The sequence below is a fragment of the Dendrobates tinctorius genome, unplaced genomic scaffold, assembly GCF_039654945.1.
Source record: "Dendrobates tinctorius isolate UK_male_01 unplaced genomic scaffold, ASM3965494v1 ptg000258l, whole genome shotgun sequence".
Classification (NCBI taxonomy): domain Eukaryota; kingdom Metazoa; phylum Chordata; class Amphibia; order Anura; family Dendrobatidae; genus Dendrobates; species Dendrobates tinctorius.
This window is the reverse complement of record NW_027361925.1, coordinates 2,621,771-2,640,314: the sequence shown is the minus strand read 5'-3', so window position 1 is coordinate 2,640,314 and position 18,544 is coordinate 2,621,771. Positions and strand designations below refer to the sequence as shown.

The window sequence follows — 18,544 nt, the reverse complement described above, 5'->3', positions numbered from 1 at the left end:
TGCCTGTCAGGTCGGGGCCGTCGCCAACTGTCACACTGCCGGCGCCGCCTGTCAGGTCGGTACAGGCACCGCCTGTCAGGTCGGGGCCGGCGCCAACTGTCATGCCAGGTCCCGCTTGCCTGCTCCTGCTCCCTGGGTCTCCCCGCTCACGTTACAGCCGCACGGCACCCCCCGGTCTCCCGTCCTGAAGCCCTGCACAAGGCTTCCTCCTCCTCCTCTGCTCCTGTCCCGGGCATGCGCCTTAGGCCACGGGCGCGTGCTCTTCCTCTCAGTTAACCCCTGCTGCACCTGCCCTGTGGAGTGATTACCAATCAAGCTCCAGCACAAGGTATATCAGGCGGCTCCTCCCCCATGGAGGCGTCTGATTATCGTGTGTCTTCCGTATGGTACTCTGGCCCCGTCTGGTCACTCCTGTCTCCAGTCGCTCCTGACTCCGGTCACTCCTGACTCCTGTCGCTCCTGACTCCGGTCACTCCTGACTCCAGTCGCTAATGACCCTTTGCCTTGTTTGTCTCATCCGCCTCTGAGCCGCCCCTCTTGGTATCAGCTGTCGCGGTAGTCGACTCCTTCGGGCCTGCTCCTTACGGTCCCTGTATAGGGGTCGGCACCACCTGGCCAGCTCGCCTCAGGGATCCCGGTACCGTGATCCAGAGGGTCCACTCTTGCTACACTTGACAGTTGAGTTGCATCCGAAGAAAACTATACCTACTGTGAAACATGGGGGTGGCAACATCATGCTATGGGGGTGTTTTTCTGCAAAGGGACCAGGACGACAGATCCGTGTACATGAAAGAATGAATGGGGCCATTTATCGTGAGATTTTGAGTGCAAACCTCCTTCCATCAGCAAGGGCATTGAAGATGAAACGTGGATAGGTCTTTCAGCATGATAATGATCCCAAGCACACCACCAGGGCAACGAAGGAGTGGCTTCGTAAGAAGCATATGAAGGTCCTGGAGTGGCCTAGCCAGTCTCCAGATCTCAACCCCATAGAAAACCTTTGGAGGGATTTGAAAATCTGTGTTGCCCAGTGACAGGCCCAAAACATCACTGCTCTAGAGGAGATCTGCATGGAGGAATGGGCCAACATACCACCAACAGTGTGTGCCAACCTTGTAAAGACTCAGGCTAGTTTCACACTAGCGTTTCTGCCATCTGCGCACGGCCGCCGATAAACCCCGCCCCCTGCCGCACCCCCTCCTGACATCACCGCCTATTATCGAAAATGGCCGCATGCGATCTGCGCACCCTATCTTTAATATAGGGTGCGCAGACCGTGAGCTGACCGTGCGCTAGTAGGATTTTTGAGTGCGCTGCGCACTTTTGAAGGTGCGCGGAACGCGCCAAAATGCAACATGCTGTGTTCGGCGCACACCAGCGCACCTACAAAAGTGCGCAAAATCCTACTAGCGCACGGGCAGCGCACAGTCTGCGCACCCTATATTAAAGATAGGGTCCGCAGATCGCATGCGGCCATGTGCGATAATAGGCGGTGATGTCACGAGGGGGCGCGACAGGGGGCGGGGCTTATCGGCGGCCATGCGCAGACGGCAGAAACGCTAGTGTGAAACTAGCCTTACAGAAAATGTTTGACCTCTGTCATTGCCAACAAAGGATATATAACAAAATACTGAGATGAGCTTTTGTTAATTACCAAATACTTATGTTCCACCATAATTTTCAAAATAAATCATGCCAAATCAAACAAGGTGATTTTCTGGATTCGTTTTCTCATTGTGACTCTCATAGTTGTGGTCTAACTATGATGTCAATTACAGGCCTCTCTCATCTTTTTAAGTGGGAGAACTTGCACAATTGGTGGCTGAATAAATACTTTTTTTCCCCACTGTAAATGGCGCTATAATAATAAATAAAAAAGTAATATGAATATATCATCAGTAAAACAATACATTTTATTACCTGGATGCAAAATAAAAGGCAGAATGAATACATTTATAATTACACACAAAGCCACATCCTCACATCTGAAAAACAATCCTGGAATAAGATAACATAAGACCCCTGAAGTGTCACCCCCACCATCAGGCACTCAACACGGGAGACACCCGCCAAAGCAGGTATCGAGGGTCCTGCTCCTACGCTGCTCCATCTGGTGCTCAAAGGGAAACCAGGTGGGCCGGAGAGAAGTCACCTCCCGCTTCACTGCAAGAGTATGAAAATACATATATCGGAAACATCATCATGGCAGAAAGCTCCAAGGTTTCCAGTAGAAAGTGACATCTTTTTACCGAGAAATTACGGCCATTTGTACATTAGTTGTACAGATCACGAGTCCAAATGCCTTCCGCAGGCTTCGCTGTTTTATGGAAATGCCTTACACTAAGCCAATTGGGACTGGCCAAACGTTAAGAGCTTTTGGATGAACACAAATTGCATAAATGTTTCCATTACTGTTTTGGGGGGGCTTCAAAAAGTGATGTAAATCTTACAAAAGGTCAATGACTCTGGGAAAATATTCAGTTTTCTGGCTTCATATTTAGGTTTGTGGCTCTATAAGGCAAACAAAACTCATCTTTAAAGCACCACTCCATCGCGTTTTCTATTGCACCTCTGGAGTGGTGCTTTATATGTAATTCCCCTGCCCACTGTTCGACAGTCAGCTTCCGCCGCTTTCATTCTTTTCCAGCGTTGCTCCAGTCGGTCTCCTGCATAAAGTGACCTGCTGGCAGCTTTTATGGAGTGCGCTTTTCAATACAAGTCTATGGGTGCCTCGTTTTGCCTCTCAGACACTTATATTGTCAGGCCAGTCAGAAGTTACTGGTACAAGATGGAGCTGCAGGAAAAGAGTGGCGTCTGTAAAAAATGAAGTCGCTAGAAGGCGAGTATAGGAAGGGAGCAGGTGGCTCACATTGAAAGCGCCACTCCAGGGCTAAAACAAACAAAGGAACACTGGAGTGGTGCTAGAAAATAGCTTCTTTAATGCTGGCAGTTGGAAAATGGATGTTCATGATGTGTGGACACTTGAACCTCAGAAATGGATGGCTTTAGCTCCAGGCACGCGGCCTTTCTTGCTCATGTTATTAGAATGTAAAACTGTGTATCTGTTAGGCTTCATTCAGACGTCCGTATTTTTCTTGTATGTAAAAAAAAAAAACAGATCAATTTTCATAAATATGCTGGATCAAATTTCCATCAGTGTTTGGTCAGTTTTGTTATTTTTTTTCTCATATGCTAAAATATTGAAGGAGTTGTATCTGCAGCCTGATTATTACTGCCATCAGTGTGCGTTCTGAATTTTTCACAGTATAGTTCCTTTTTTCAGGATACTTGGTCATCAAAAAAACACAGATATTTGAACGGTCACATAGACTACTATGGGTAAATGTCCTATTTGTGAAACACAGAGAACACATACAGTGCACTGCACAAAGTCAGGGATTTTGTAAGATAATAGTCCGGGGTATGAGTAACTTATTATACGAAACAGGTGATAAAAAGCATCATGTTCTTTGAAGCACAGTCATTATCTAAATCCAAAACAGCTGTGCACGGGGGGGCTTTTAACTGGGTGAGGAACAGACAACCTCTGCTACAGGGTGAGGTCGTAGAAGACAGTGTCATCACAGGACAAACACCATGGCAAGACTGGGTGCAGCAACAAGACACAAGGTAGTTATACTGCTAAGCAAGATCTCTCCCATACAAAGATTTCAAAGACTGGGATTTCAAGATGCGCTTCTCAAACAAGTTGTTGTTTTGACGCACAAAGTAGTAACCAAACATTGATGGGTTTAGATTTATCTTTTGTTCATTCATTTTGCGTTTTGCTAATTCATAACAATATCTATTACCACTTCTGTGAAATCATTCTTGCTGTACAGCATTTCTTCCACAGTTGCCTAAAACTTTTGAATATTGTACATGAAAAACGGACGTCTCAATGAAGTCTATCTGTGTAAGCCGATAATTTTGGATTAATGGGGTTATCGAGAATGGTGCTTAAAATAAATGTGTATTTCCCGTTAGGTAATTCCTGCTCCGATTCTTATCTCAGAGTGGACTGTGGTCACCAAGAACATCTTCTGCCCAGGAGGAACCATCCTGTCCTGCATCACATGACAAGACATTGAGCAGGTTCTATGTAATAATTCCTACAGGGAACATGAACACGTACAGTGAGGTTTTCCTACATAATACAGATCGTTGGGTTTCTCCTCCTCGTCACCTTATAATTCCAGTTAGGGAGTCTCCAAAGCAGATAACATGTAACAGAAGACTTTAATGTTGTGTTTTACTGCAAGTCCAGGTGAAGCACACAGGGCCTAATTCATCATTTGCGGATGTTTTGTAAAGCATTTCTCATTTTTGGCCTGTAATCGTCCTGCAAATTCTTCAGAATGATGCTCCATGAATTTTGTGCAAAATAAAACATGTTCTTTATTTTTATTTTCGACTGGTTTTGTGACTTTTTAGAACAAAAAGTAACGCTAAAGTCTAAAGTAAAATATCTGGTGCACAGTTATCACCACAGGGGACTAGTGTATATTTGCAACACAATCTGTCCACAACGGCGAACAGAAAAAACAGTGAGCAAATGTAAAATAGATATTAAGAAGGTGCAAATTATAAGAAGAATTAGGCACAAATGAAAACCATCAGAAATCAGACAAAAAAAGGTGAAAATGCAACTATGAAACAGGCCCATAGGTTTTCTTACTGTGTCTCACCTGGACTTGCCTTAAAAGGTGCAGTTTGCTGTAAACTCTTGTGGTTTTGTCTCTTTTGCTGTGGAGCTGATTGTATGGACGGATGCCCTACTGTAAACCCGTAAATGAACTAACTCCCCCAACCTTAGGACAACACATCACTTCCGCCTTTTCCGTAATGTTTCTGTCTCCTTATATATGTTCAATGTGTGCCAATTGTCAGACACAAAATTGTGTCAGAATATGTCAGTGTAATGCAAAAATGGCTGTGAATACTATAGCCTGGACTAATCTGCCCTGCAGTACAATACGTGTACCATGCAGGCATTCCTTGATGACGGGTGTCATTGGTTGGCATTTTCAATAGTTGGTGACGGGTGTCATTGGTTGGCATTTTCAATAGTCAGTGACGGGGGCCATTGGTTGGCATTTTCAATAGTTGGTGATGGGACATTGGTTGGCATTTTCAGTAGTTGGTGATGGGTGTCATTGGTTGTCATTTTCAATAGTTGGTGATGGGGCACATTGGTTGATATTTTCATTAGTTGTTGACCGGGGCCATTGGTTGGCATTTTCAATAGTTTGTGGTGGGGCACATTGGTTGGCATTTTCAATAGTTGGTGACAGGTGTCATTGGTTGGCATTTTCAAAAGTTGGTGAAGGGTGTCATTGGTTGGCATTTGCAATAGTTGGTGATGGGGCACATTGGCATTTTCAATAGTTGGTGACGGGGCACATTGGCATTTTCAATAGTGGACCATTGGTTGGCATTTTCAATAGTTGGTGATGGGGCACATTGGTTGGCATTTTCAATAGTGGACCATTGGTTGGCATTTTCATTAGTTGGTGACGGGTGTCATTGGTTGGCATTTTCAGTAGTTGGTGACGGGGTCGATTGGTTGGCATTTTCAATAGTTAGTGATGGGGACATTGGTTGGCATTTTCAGTAGTTGGTGATGGGTGTCATTGGTTGTCATTTTCAATAGTTGGTGATGGGGCACATTGGTTGATATTTGCATTAGTTGTTGACCGGGGCCATTGGTTGGCATTTTCAATAGTTGGTGGTGGGGCACATTGGTTGGCATTTTCAATAGTTGGTGACGGGTGTCATTGGTTGGCATTTTCAATAGTTGGTGAAGGGTGTCATTGGTTGGCATTTGCAATAGTTGGTGATGGGGCACATTGGCATTTTCAATAGTTGGTGACGGGGCACATTGTTTGGCATTTTCAATAGTGGACCATTGGTTGGCATTTTCAATAGTTGGTGATGGGGCACATTGGTTGGCATTTTCAATAGTGGACCATTGGTTGGCATTTTCAATAGTTGGTGACGGGTGTCATTGGTTGGCATTTTCAGTAGTTGGTGACGGGGTCGATTGGTTGGCATTTTCAATAGTTGGTGATTGGGCACATTGGTTGGCATTTTCAATAGTTGTGACGGGTGTCATTGGTTGGCATTTTCAATAGTTGGTGACGGGTGTCATTGGTTGGCATTTTCAATAGTTGGTGTCATTGGTTGGCATTTTCAATAGTTGGACATGGGTATCATTGATTGGCATTTTCAATAGTTGGTGATGGGGCACATTGGCATTTTCAATAGTTGGTGACGGGGCACATTGTTTGGCATTTTCAATAGTGGACCATTGGTTGGCATTTTGAATAGTTGGTGACGGGGTACATTGGTTGGCATTTTCAATAGTTGGTGACAGGGCATATTGCTTGGCATTTTCAATAGTGGACCATTGGTTGGCATTTTCATTAGTTGGTGATGGGGGACATTGGTTGGCATTTTCAATAGTGGACAATTGGTTGGCATTTTCAATAGTTGGTGACGGGTGTCATTGGTTGGCATTTTCAGTAGTTGGTGACGGGGTCGATTGGTTGGCATTTTCAATAGTTGGTCATTGGGCACATTGGTTGGCATTTTCAATAGTTGTGACGGGTGTCATTGGTTGGCATTTTCAATAGTTGGTGACGGGTGTCATTAGTTGGCATTTTCAATAGTTGGTGATGGGTGTCATTGGTTGGCATTTTCAATAGCTGGACATGGGTATCATTGGTTGGCATTTTCAATAGTTGGTGATGGGTATCATTGGTCGGCATTTTCAGTAGTTGGTGTTGCTGATGGTGCACACTGGTTGGCATTTTCAATAGTTGTGACGGTTGTCATTGGTTGGCATTTTCAATAGTTGGTGACGGGTGTCATTGGTTGGCATTTTCAATAGTTGGTGATGGGTGTCATTGGTTGGCATTTTCAATAGTCCGTGACGGGGGCCATTGGTTGGCATTTTCAATAGTTGGTAACGGGGCACATTAAATATATCACAAAAATGCCCACTTGCATTATATTTAACCTATAAATAGGTGATATCCCACAGAACATAAATGAAACAGATGTGGTAGCCAAAGTATATACCAAAAATGGACCAGGCACCACACAATGGTGTATCAATATTAAAACATCAAACTTTATTGAAATTCATAAAAACAGTATGTGCAAAGAGGTACTGTACTAAAAAGGAGGGACTGAACCATGGAACCTCCTACCACAACACAGCACAATAATCTGATACAATCCACACAATCGCGTGGTATAAATATCACAAATGACATAGGGCAAGCAAAAATCTACCAATTACATCCTCAAATAGTACAGATGTCATCACAGAAATCCACATAAACCAGTGAGTTAATAAAGTGTGCTGTGTACTAACTTAGCCCATACCCCAAAAAGCCCTAAGTTAAATTAGCTGTTATAGTAAAAATATTTGCAAGGTAACATACCAGTATGTGCTGGAGGAGGAGCCCCGGCTGTCACCTCTGCCCCGACGCGCGTTTCGCACTGCTTCTTCGGGAGGCGCCTCTGGTTTATGTGGATTTCTGTGATGACATCTGCACTATTTGAGGATGTAATTGGTAGATTTTATTCCAGTATCTCTTTACACATACTGTTTCTATGAATTTCAATAAAGTTTGATATTTTAATATTGATACACCATTGTGTGGTGCCTGGTCCATTTTTGGTATATACTTTGGCTACCACATCTGTTTCATTCAACGGGACACATTGGTTGGCATTTTCAATAATTAGTGATGGGTGTCATTGGTTGGCATTTTCAATAGTTGGTGAAGGGTGTCATTGGTTGGCATTTGCAATAGTTGGTGATGGGGCACATTGGCATTTTCAATAGTTGGTGACGGGGCACATTGATTGGCATTTTCAATAGTTGGTGACGGGTGTCATTGGTTGGCATTTTCAATAGTTGGTGAAGGGTGTCATTGGTTGGCATTTGCAATAGTTGGTGATGGGGCACATTGGCATTTTCAATAGTTGGTGACGGGGCACATTGTTTGGAATTTTCAATAGTGGACCATTGGTTGGCATTTTCAATAGTTGGTGATGGGGCACATTGGTTGGCATTTTCAATAGTTGGAGACAGGGCATATTGTTTGGCATTTTCAACAGTGGACCATTGGTTGGCATTTTCATTAGTTGGTGATGGGGGACATTGGTTGGAATTTTCAATAGTGGACCATTGGTTGGCATTTTCAATAGTTGGTGATGGGTGTCATTATTTGGCATTTTCAGTAGTTGGTGACGGGGGCCATTGGTTGGCATTTTCAATAGTTGGTGATTGGGCACTTTGGTTGGCATTTTCTATAGTTGTGACAGGTGTCATTGGTTCGCATTTTCAATAGTTGGTGATGGGTGTCATTGGTTGGCATTTTCAATAGTTGGACATGGGTATCATTGGTTGGCATTTTCAATAGTTGGTGACGGGTATCATTGGCTGGCATTTTCAGTAGTTGGTGTTGCTGATGGGGCACACTGGTTGGCATTTTCAATAGTTGTGACGGTTGTCATTGGTTGGCATTTTCAATAGTTGGTGACGGGTGTCATTGGTTGGCATTTTCAATAGTTGGTGATGGGTGTCATCGGTTGGCATTTTCAATAGTCAGTGACCGGGGCCATTGGTTAGCATTTTCAATAGTTGGTGATGGGTCACATTGGTTGGCATTTTCAATAGTTGGTGACGGGTGTCATTGGTTGGCATTTTCAATAGTGATGGGGACATTGGATGGTATTTTCAGTAATTGGTGATGGGTGTCATTGGTTGTCATTTTCAATAGTTGGTGATGGGGCACATTGGTTGATATTTTCAATAGTTTTTGACCGGGGCCATTGGTTGGCATTTTCAATAGTTGGTAGCGGGGAACATTGGTTGGCATTTTGAATAGTTGGTGACGGGGTACATTGGTTGGCATTTTCAGTAGTTGGTGACAGGGCATATTGTTTGGCATTTTCAATAGTGGACCATTGGTTGGCATTTTCATTAGTTGGTGATGGGGGACATTGGTTGGCATTTTCAATAGTGGACCATTGGTTGGCATTTTCAATAGTTGGTGACGGGTGTCATTATTTGGCATTTTCAGTAGTTGGTGACGGGGCCATTGGTTGGCATTTTCTATAGTTGGTGATTGGGAACATTGGTTGGCATTTTCAATAGTTGTGGCGGGTGTCATTGGTTGGCATTTTCTATAGTTGGTGATGGGTGTCATTGGTTGGCATTTTCAATAGTTGGTGATGGGTGTCATTGGTTGGCATTTTCAATAGTTGGACATGGGTATCATTGGTTGGCATTTTCAATAGTTGGTGATGGGTATCATTGGTTGGCATTTTCAGTAGTTGGTGTTGCTGATGGGGCACATTGGTTGGCATTTTCAATAGTTGTGACGGTTGGCATTGGTTGGCATTTTCAATAGTTGGTGACGAGTGTCATTGGATGGCATTTTCAATAGTTGGTGATGGGTGTCATTGGATGGCATTTTCAATAGTTGGTGATGGGTGTCATTGGTTGGCATTTTCAATAGTTGGTGACGAGTGTCATTGAATGGCATTTTCAATAGTTGGTGACGAGTGTCATTGGATGGCATTTTCAATAGTTGGTGATGGGTGTCATTGGTTGGCATTTTCAATAGTTGGACATGGGTATCATTGGTTGGTATTTTCAATAGTTGGTGATGGGTATCATTGGTTGGCATTTTCAGTAGTTGGTGTTGCTGATGGGGCACATTGGTTGGCATTTTTAATAGTTGGTGACCGGCTGTCATTGGTTGGTATTTTCAATATTTGGTGATGGGGCACATTGGTTGGCATTTTCAATAGTTGGTGACGTGGGCCATTCTCAGTAGGCTTTCATGACATCCATTAAACTTCTGCAATTACTGTCCACAGATGATGGTTACATTAAGCAGACGCCTTAGTGGCCACTTCACCCATAATCCATCATAGCATGAAATGCTGATGACGTGACTGATATCTGTTGCCCTTACCGCTTGGATGATGGATATTTATCTGCCATAGCTTCCATTTAGTACATATATTGTGATCTTTTCCCAGTCATGAGAACAGAACGGATCCATAATTAGTAGGTCCCTAAGGGACTGATGTAGAAGATGAAAGTCCACCATATAGAAATGTAGTCACCTTATCTGAGGTGTCAGGAGAATGATGACCCACATATATCATGTTCTTATAATGTCATCCTTTATAGTCCATATCCATACAATATACGCCGTACAGTATATACATGCCTGCCATGATCATGATATCACCAGCACTTTATCTCACACTTATGATTGTCAATTCACAGATGATATTATATTAACATCGCTGTCCTGGCAATGGCCAATGTCGTGGCTCCTCCGTAGGGGAAAGGTGAGAAGATATAGGAACTTGTAATACATGACAATATCAGAGGGGGCGCTCCCAGTATCTACATGTCCTGAATCCTATCGGCACTGCCATATGAGCTCCAACACTGAAGACTTCCATGGGCATCAGAGAAAGGCTGTCTGATATCGCCCACATTTACTCCCCTCACTGTATATAGATTAAAGGCCACTAAATCTAGAGACTGAACCATGAGACGTGTAATAAGCCGGCATGTGACGGACCACCACTACTAAAAGGTATATTAAAGTGAGCAATGGTTACATTCATAGATGCATACAGTATGCGGAGGGGACGGTGTCCCATGATGGCTACAGAATAGAATGTTTCCATTATATCATTTTTGTGGGAATTTTTTAAATGTTGAATTTGTTTCATAAGTCAACAGTGAAAATAAGAAACACTGTAATACATCTTATCCGAGAAATTCACTTCTTTCTCCTCCTGGCCTGACATTTCATTTTTCAAAATTGTCAATCTGTCTTCAGTGACTAAAGATTGTTCCATTGCTGTGATTGGATATGACAGTTGATGCTCGGAAGGTTCTATGGAGCACTATGTCTGTCGTGGTATGTCTGTGTCTGCCTCTAGCTTCTCTCAGCTCTTCCTTCCCTTCTCCATAGAGTTTTACAAGCACCAACTGTCAACTCCTGGGAAAATCTGTGCTCACTGAATACAGATTGTACCCATGAATGGAGCGTGAAACAACAGTCCTGGAGGTGAAAGAGGCAGATTTTTCTCATAAGTTGTGGTATGAAGTTGTTTGTTTTCACATTGTATTATTGATTTATGAGATAAAATAGAACATGGCGGTTCCTCTTTATGTCAATGGGACTATATTCACAGTAAACTGCTGATATTTAGGGTAGATAGAGTTCCGCAATTTCAGTCTGTCATGTTCCACTACTTGTACATTTTCCATAAAATAAATGGCTGTAATGTTTGTTCACAATCTCCCTCCTTGATGGGGAGAAGTACATAGAAAATAAAATACATACTTCAAAATGCAAAGCGAATAGTAATTGTAAAATAATATCTGGATTCCATGCGCTTATTCCTGTACAACTCCGGAGAGAAATGTCTCTGTCACATTTTTTATCTCTTAAGTGGCGGCGTATCACAAGAGGGATTGTGGTCTGTCCTTAGTATTTAGATCCCATAAGCTAAATTCAGGAGGATCCGGATCCTGTGTAATCCTGTGTAATCAGCTATCCTCCACTGAACGTGGCCTCCGCACTGAGTTCATGCACGGTGCAGGGCCAGGGTCCACACATGGTAAGTACATCCCACCTTTGGCATATAGTCTCTTATCCAAGAACAAACTGCAGCTTCTTCAGGACTTTGAGAACGTTATCAAGGCAAGGTTTTCGTGTTGCCATTTTTCTCCATTTCTGGGGCAAATTCATTCATCACCCTTCTGGCTAAAGGGTTTGTGGTTTTCAGCAGCTCTGCGGCTGATGGTCGGCTACCCAAGCTGCTTTTGCTGCCTTTCCTTTGGAGAAGAGCCTTAAAGTCTTCATTTTTGCTGGAAGTCCGACACAAGCTCAAGGTGCCATACGCAGAGTCAGTGTTTGAGCTTGATGAATTTTTCACTGGTGACACCGAACTTTGTCTGCTCCCAAATGAGTCTCCGGAGTCTTTCCAACCAAGTAACTTCCTTTTTGATCTGAGAAAACAAAGAAAAGAAGCAAAGTTTACATTATCCATATATAAGGAGTGTCTGGGACAGATTGTGCCGACACGACTGGAACTCATACCGGTGGATGACTGTGAATAAATCCTCAGTGGTCCTGGAGCTCACGAACACCTCATCGTCATCCTCAATGATGGAGTCTGCCGTTTTACTGGAGACACATTTGTTTCCTTCTTGCATTTCTACGTGGTTTCCTATAATACACAGTGAAATGACGTATTACAGTAGGCAAAGTCCGACTGAACCCAATATTATAAACCATATAAAGCACAGAGGGAAATCTTGTGCGGAGCCGCCATGACCCTCCAGCTGGATGGATACACGGAGAATTTGTTGGTGAGCCGTGTGTTGAACCGCCATACTCCTCCAGAAGGCTACATGGACAAACTGCACATTGTATTGGGGAGTGTGAAATGCCAAGTTTACAAGTCGAAGCCACTGCACAAAATTCCGACTTTTTTTATCTTGAAGTATTTTTTAGTGTTTTTTTACCATTATTACAGGAGCAATTTTTCATCGTTTCTTACCTACAGCATTTTTTAGTGTTTTTGATGAGATTTTTGCTGGTGTTTTCTGGATTTTCTCTAACTCTATTGAATAATGAAGAATCTGAAAACTTTTTTGTTTTCAAGCAAAAATGCTGATAAAATGCTCAAAAAAAGATGTCCAGACGTCTTCTGTGCACATTTTTAGCCTTCCATTGACTCGTGTTGTACAGTGACATGCAACTTCAGAGCAGAAGACACCTGAACAACAGTCAGGTTCCTTCTCTTAAACACGTGGCATCTTTGGAAACATTTAGGTGTTAAAGCCTTAATGACATGAACATTTTCAGTTTTCGTTTTTTCCTCCCCTTTTTCCAAGAGCCAGAACCATTATCATTTTTCCATCAATATAGCGTATGAGGGCTTGTTTTTTTTCAGATTAAATCAGCCATCATGTGCGGGGAAAGATGTGGGCTCGGTGTGCGAGCCCGCATCAAATGCAGTGACATGAAATATGACGTAAACAGGGGCAGACATACCGCATGTGCAGCTGCATCGGGGCCCGGAGGTAGATGGGGGACGCTACTAACACTGAGGGCAATCTAACTTGTTTCTCCGGCCCTGAGAATCCGGGGGCCCCTGGCCAGATTGCCCCTCATGTGCGTTGGGTAGGGAGTAGTGTTGAGCATTCCGATACCGCAAGTATCGGGTATCGGCCGATACTTGCTGTATCGGAATTCCGATACCGACTTCCGAAATTTTTTAAATATCGGGCATCGGCATCGGAATCGGAAGTTCAAAGTTGATTGACAGCCGAAATGACGTCATCATGATGCGCGGTGTGTGCGCATCATGATGCGCCGTCATTTCGGGCCTTCCGGGGGTCTCTGCCGGCCTGCCGGGGGGGCTGTGTGGACTGCCCGGGGTCTGTACCGGCCTGCCGGGGGGCTGTGCCGGCCTGCCGGGGGGCTGTGCTGATGTCCGGGGGTCTGTGCAAGCATCGTCCAATGGGACTACAAGTCCCATCTGGCGATGCCTGCTACCATGACAGTGATTGACACATTAGCCAATGATGGGACAGTAGTAGTCCCATCATCCGGCTAATGTGTTAAATGTTTTAAAAAAAAATATATATATATATACTACATACATACTACATGCATGCTACATACATACTACATGCATGCTACATACATACTACATGCTACATACATACTACATGCATGCTACATACAATACATTCATACAATACATACATAGACATACAGTACATATAACATAGAGTAACATACTTACCAATACTTGTCACATTGTTCCCCGAAGCCATTGTCTTTTACGGAATAAATATTAACATAACAAACCACAAAAATACTCACCCATGATCCGAAGCAGTCCACGAGTGTGTCCCACGACGATCTGATGGGGTGGTAGGGGAGAACAATGATTTGGGTGGTGGTGAGAGCAATGATAGAGGTGATGGGGGAGGGCAATGATTGAGGTGGGGGAGAAGGCAATGATGGGGCTGTGAATATGGCAATGAAAGGGGTGGTGAGAGGGCAATGATGGGAAGGTGAGAGGGCAATGATGGGGGTGGTCGAGAGGGCAATGATGGGGGTGGTCGAGAGGGTAATGATGGGGCTGTGGATATGGCAAAGAAAGGGGTGGTGAGAGGGCAATGATGGGGAGGTGAGAGGGCAATGATGGGGAGGTGAGAGGGCAATGATGGGGGTGGTGGAGAGGGCAATAATGGAGGTGATGGAGAGGGCAATGATGGAGGTGATGGAGAGGGCAATGATGGAGGTGGACAAGGATGGGATGTGGGGGGAAGAAGACAATTGGGGATGTGGGGGATTGGGATGGGAGGAAGGGGGACTTATAATGGACTTACGAATAGGGGGAGAAGGACGTTAGATATGGATGTAAAATGAATTGGGTGGTGGAGGAGGGTGCTAAGCCCCTGATAGACTCCTTCCCCATCTCACAATTCATTGTGATGCTATCGGGGCCTTAAAATTTATTGAGGAGTAGGAGAGGAAGCGATAAAGTGCATAGGACCCTTTATAATGAATTGAAAGGTGGGAGAAGATGCTGTCAGGGACTTGTAATGAATTGGGAGGTGCTCAGTTCCATGATAATGTCTTCTCCCACCCCCAAATACATTATGATGATATCAAGGACTTATACTGAAGGAGGGACACAGGACAGGGACTGAGGCTATGTGCACACGTTCAGGATTTACAGGAGAATATTCTGCTACATATCCTAATGTGTTGGCAGGAAGAAAATTGCGTAAAATATCAATACATTTTTTTTTCACATTTTTGCCATACTTTTTTTTGTTACATATTTTCCCCCATGAGTATGGGTGAAATCCGCTGCAAGAATTAACATTATGCAGAATTTAATCTGTTGCAAATCTGCAAGGAAAAAATAAGTAGCGTGTGCATGAGACTTCAGGGATCTCATTCTCTTTTTCTGCACTGTAAACCTTGCATATATTCTGTGTGCACATAGCCTTACAGTTAATTGGGCAGAGTCACAAAGACTGAATAGTTTATATTATTGGGAGTCAGATTATAGTTAATGTTGGGCACAGAGCTGCTTATCACTTTATATTTTTAATGGGGTACATATCTGTATTCAGGGGGGGACACATGTATGTATACAATGTATGTGACCTTGTTAATTTCAGGGCTGCGAAGATCATTGTGACAAGACGAGTCATGGCTGGGAGATGTAGACATGAAGGTATGAACGACTCTAATTAGACACGACGTCAGCGGTAAGTGCCTGAATGTAGATATTATTCTGTATCTGCACTGTGTGACGTGGAGTGATCATTTTTTTGTAAAATCCCTTATTCTACATTCTCAAATTTGTGTGAAATGTCTGTGTGCTTCCAGGTCTTTTTATCGGATGGCACACAGACTCGTATAGTTTTATAGGTTCATTCACACATACATGAAAATCACGGATCTGAGAATAAGATCCATGAGGGTCAGCGAATGTCCTGTTCTGATCCGATTTTAAGGATCAGAATACGACATGCTCAATGCATCTGTAAAAGCTTGCAGCACACCGACACTGCACACAGATACAGGTATGTAGCCTTATTATGTATAGCACAGTCACTTACTGTAGTATACAGTGTACTCACTTACTATGTATAGCACAGTCCCTTAGTATATAGTGTACTGACTTATTATGCATAGCAGAGTTCCTTAGTATAGCGTGTACTCACTTATTATGTATAGCACAGTCCCTTAGTATATAGTGTACTGACTTATTATGCATAGCAGAGTTCCTTAGTATAGCGTGTACTCACTTATTATGTATAGCACAGTCCCTTAGTATATAGTGTACTGACATTATGCATAGCAGAGTTCCTTAGTATAGCGTGTACTCACTTATTATCTATAGCATAGTCCCTTGGTATATAGTGTACTCACTTATTATGTATATCACAGTCCCTTAGTATATAGTGTACTCACTTATTATGTATAGTACAGTCCCTTAGTATATAGTGTACTCACTTATTATGTATAACACCGTCCTTTGTTACATAGTTTCCTCTTTTATTATGTATAATACTGTCTCTTATCCTCTGTACCATCCTCTCTAGTTACAGTGGGGAAAAAAAGTATTTAGTCAGTCAGCAATAGTGCAAGTTCCACCACTTAAAAAGATGAGAGGCGTCTGTAATTTACATCATAGGTAGACCTCAACTATGGGAGACATACTGAGAAAAAAAAATCCAGAAAATCACATTGTCTGTTTTTTTTTCATTTTATTTGCATATTATGGTGGAAAATAAGTATTTGGTCAGAAACAAAATTTCATCTCAATACTTTGTGATATATCCTTTGTTGGCAATGACAGAGGTCAAACGTTTTCTGTAAGTCTTCACAAGGTTGCCACACACTGTTGTTGGTATGTTGGCCCATTCCTCCATGCAGATCTCCTCTAGAGCAGTGATGTTTTTGGCTTTTCGCTTGGCAACACGGACTTTCAACTCCCTCCAAAGGTTTTCTATAGGGTTGAGATCTGGAGACTGGCTAGGCCACTCCAGGACCTTGAAATGGTTCTTACGAAGCCACTCCTTCGTTGCCCTGGCGGTGTGCTTTGGATCATTGTCATGTTGAAAGACCCAGCCACGTTTCATCTTCAATGCCCTTGCTGATGGAAGGAGGTTTGCACTCAAAATCTCACGATACATGGCCCCATTCATTCTTTCATGTACCCGGATCAGTCGTCCTGGCCCCTTTGCAGAGAAACAGCCCCAAAGCATGATGTTTCCACCACCATGCTTTACAGTAGGTATGGTGTTTGATGGATGCAACTCAGTATTCTTTTTCCTCCAAACACGACAAGTTGTGTTTCTACCAAACAGTTCCAGTTTGGTTTCATCAGACCATAGGACATTCTCCCAAAACTCCTCTGGATCATCCAAATGCTCTCTAGCAAACTTCAGACGGGCCCGGACATGTACAGGCTTAAGCAGTGGGACACGTCTGGCACTGCAGGATCTGAGTCCATGGTGGCGTAGTGTGTTACTTATGGTAGGCCTTGTTACATTGGTCCCAGCTCTCTGCAGTTCATTCACTAGGTCCCCCCGCGTGGTTCTGGGATTTTTGCTCACCGTTCTTGTGATCATTCTGACCCCACGGGGTGGGATTTTGCATGGAGCACCAGATCGAGGGAGATTATCAGTGGTCTTGTATGTCTTCCATTTTCTAATTATTGCTCCCACAGTTGATTTCTTCACTCCAAGCTGGTTGGCTATTGCAGATTCAGTCTTCCCAGCCTGGTGCAGGGCTACAATTTTGTTTCTGGTGTCCTTTGACAGCTCTTTGGTCTTCACCATAGTGGAGTTTGGAGTCAGACTGTTTGAGGGTGTGCACAGGTGTCTTTTTATACTGATAACAAGTTTAAACAGGTGCCATTACTACAGGTTATGAGTGGAGGAAAGAGGAGACTCTTAAAGAAGTTACAGGTCTGTGAGAGCCAGAAATCTTGATTGCTTGTTTCTGACCAAATACTTATTTTCCACCATAATATGCAAATAAAATGAAAAAAAAACAGACAATGTGATTTTCTGGATTTTTTTTTCTCAGTTTGTCTCCCATAGTTGAGGTCTACCTATGATGTAAATTACAGACGCCTCTCATCTTTTTAAGTGGTGGAACTTGCACTATTGCTGACTGACTAAATACTTTTTTTCCTCACTGTATATACGGTGCCATCCCTTATTATATAGCTTCCTCTGCTGCTATGTACAGTGCTGTACCTTACATAGTGTATGCTTGTTATTTTTCTTAATCACAGAGCCCTCTTTTATTACATAGTCCCTTCTCTTGTTAAATATAAAATGACTGCTGATGGAGCAACCGGTGACCAGATGACCAGTCTATCAGGTCCTCCATTACGAAATATGCTTTCCAATGATCCATCAGCAGTCATTCCATTATACATCTAACAAGAGTGGACAGTATGTAATAACGACAGGGGGTACTATAAATAATCCCATATGTAAGAGATTGTGTTGTACATAATAAGAGACAGCACTGTGTAATAAGGGATGACAATATACATAAAAAAAGGATACTATGTAATGTATACACATGTATGTGTGTGTGGATGTGGCTGGTATATATACTGCTGAAAAAAATAAAGGAAACACTTAAACAACACAATGTACTAGGATGTTTTCCCTTTATTTTTTTTGAGCAGTATATATATTGTGAGGTAGCGCTGTCATTCAAGGTTGGGGGACACTCGCTTGGCAGCCACACAATCAGATCCAGCTCGGGTTTTCATAAGCCATAACAGTCCATGAGGTTTATTTGTCATCATAAACCACAGCAGCAATATACAACAGCGTAGCGTCCAAGCGTCCATTATATAGCTTCACATTACAGCATAGCGTCCATTAAACAGGCTATTTAGCCCCAGGGTTATCTCACCC

The 18,544-nt window shown here is 43.2% G+C and overlaps 1 protein-coding gene across 2 annotated transcripts in view; it reads right to left on the bottom strand.

Moving 5' to 3' along the window:
• Positions 1–1,890: 1,890 nt before the first annotated feature.
• NHSL2 (NHS like 2) overlaps positions 1,891–18,544 on the bottom strand; it is a 236,978-nt gene continuing 220,324 nt past the window's right edge. For both annotated transcript variants that reach the window (XM_073558774.1, XM_073558775.1), the window contains exons 7-8: positions 12,159–12,288; positions 1,891–12,067 (exon numbers count right to left, since the gene is read on the bottom strand). In XM_073558774.1, coding sequence (XP_073414875.1) covers positions 11,755–12,067; positions 12,159–12,288 — 443 coding nt within the window. In that variant the 3' untranslated portion in view covers positions 1,891–11,754. The remainder of the gene's footprint in view (positions 12,068–12,158; positions 12,289–18,544) is intronic.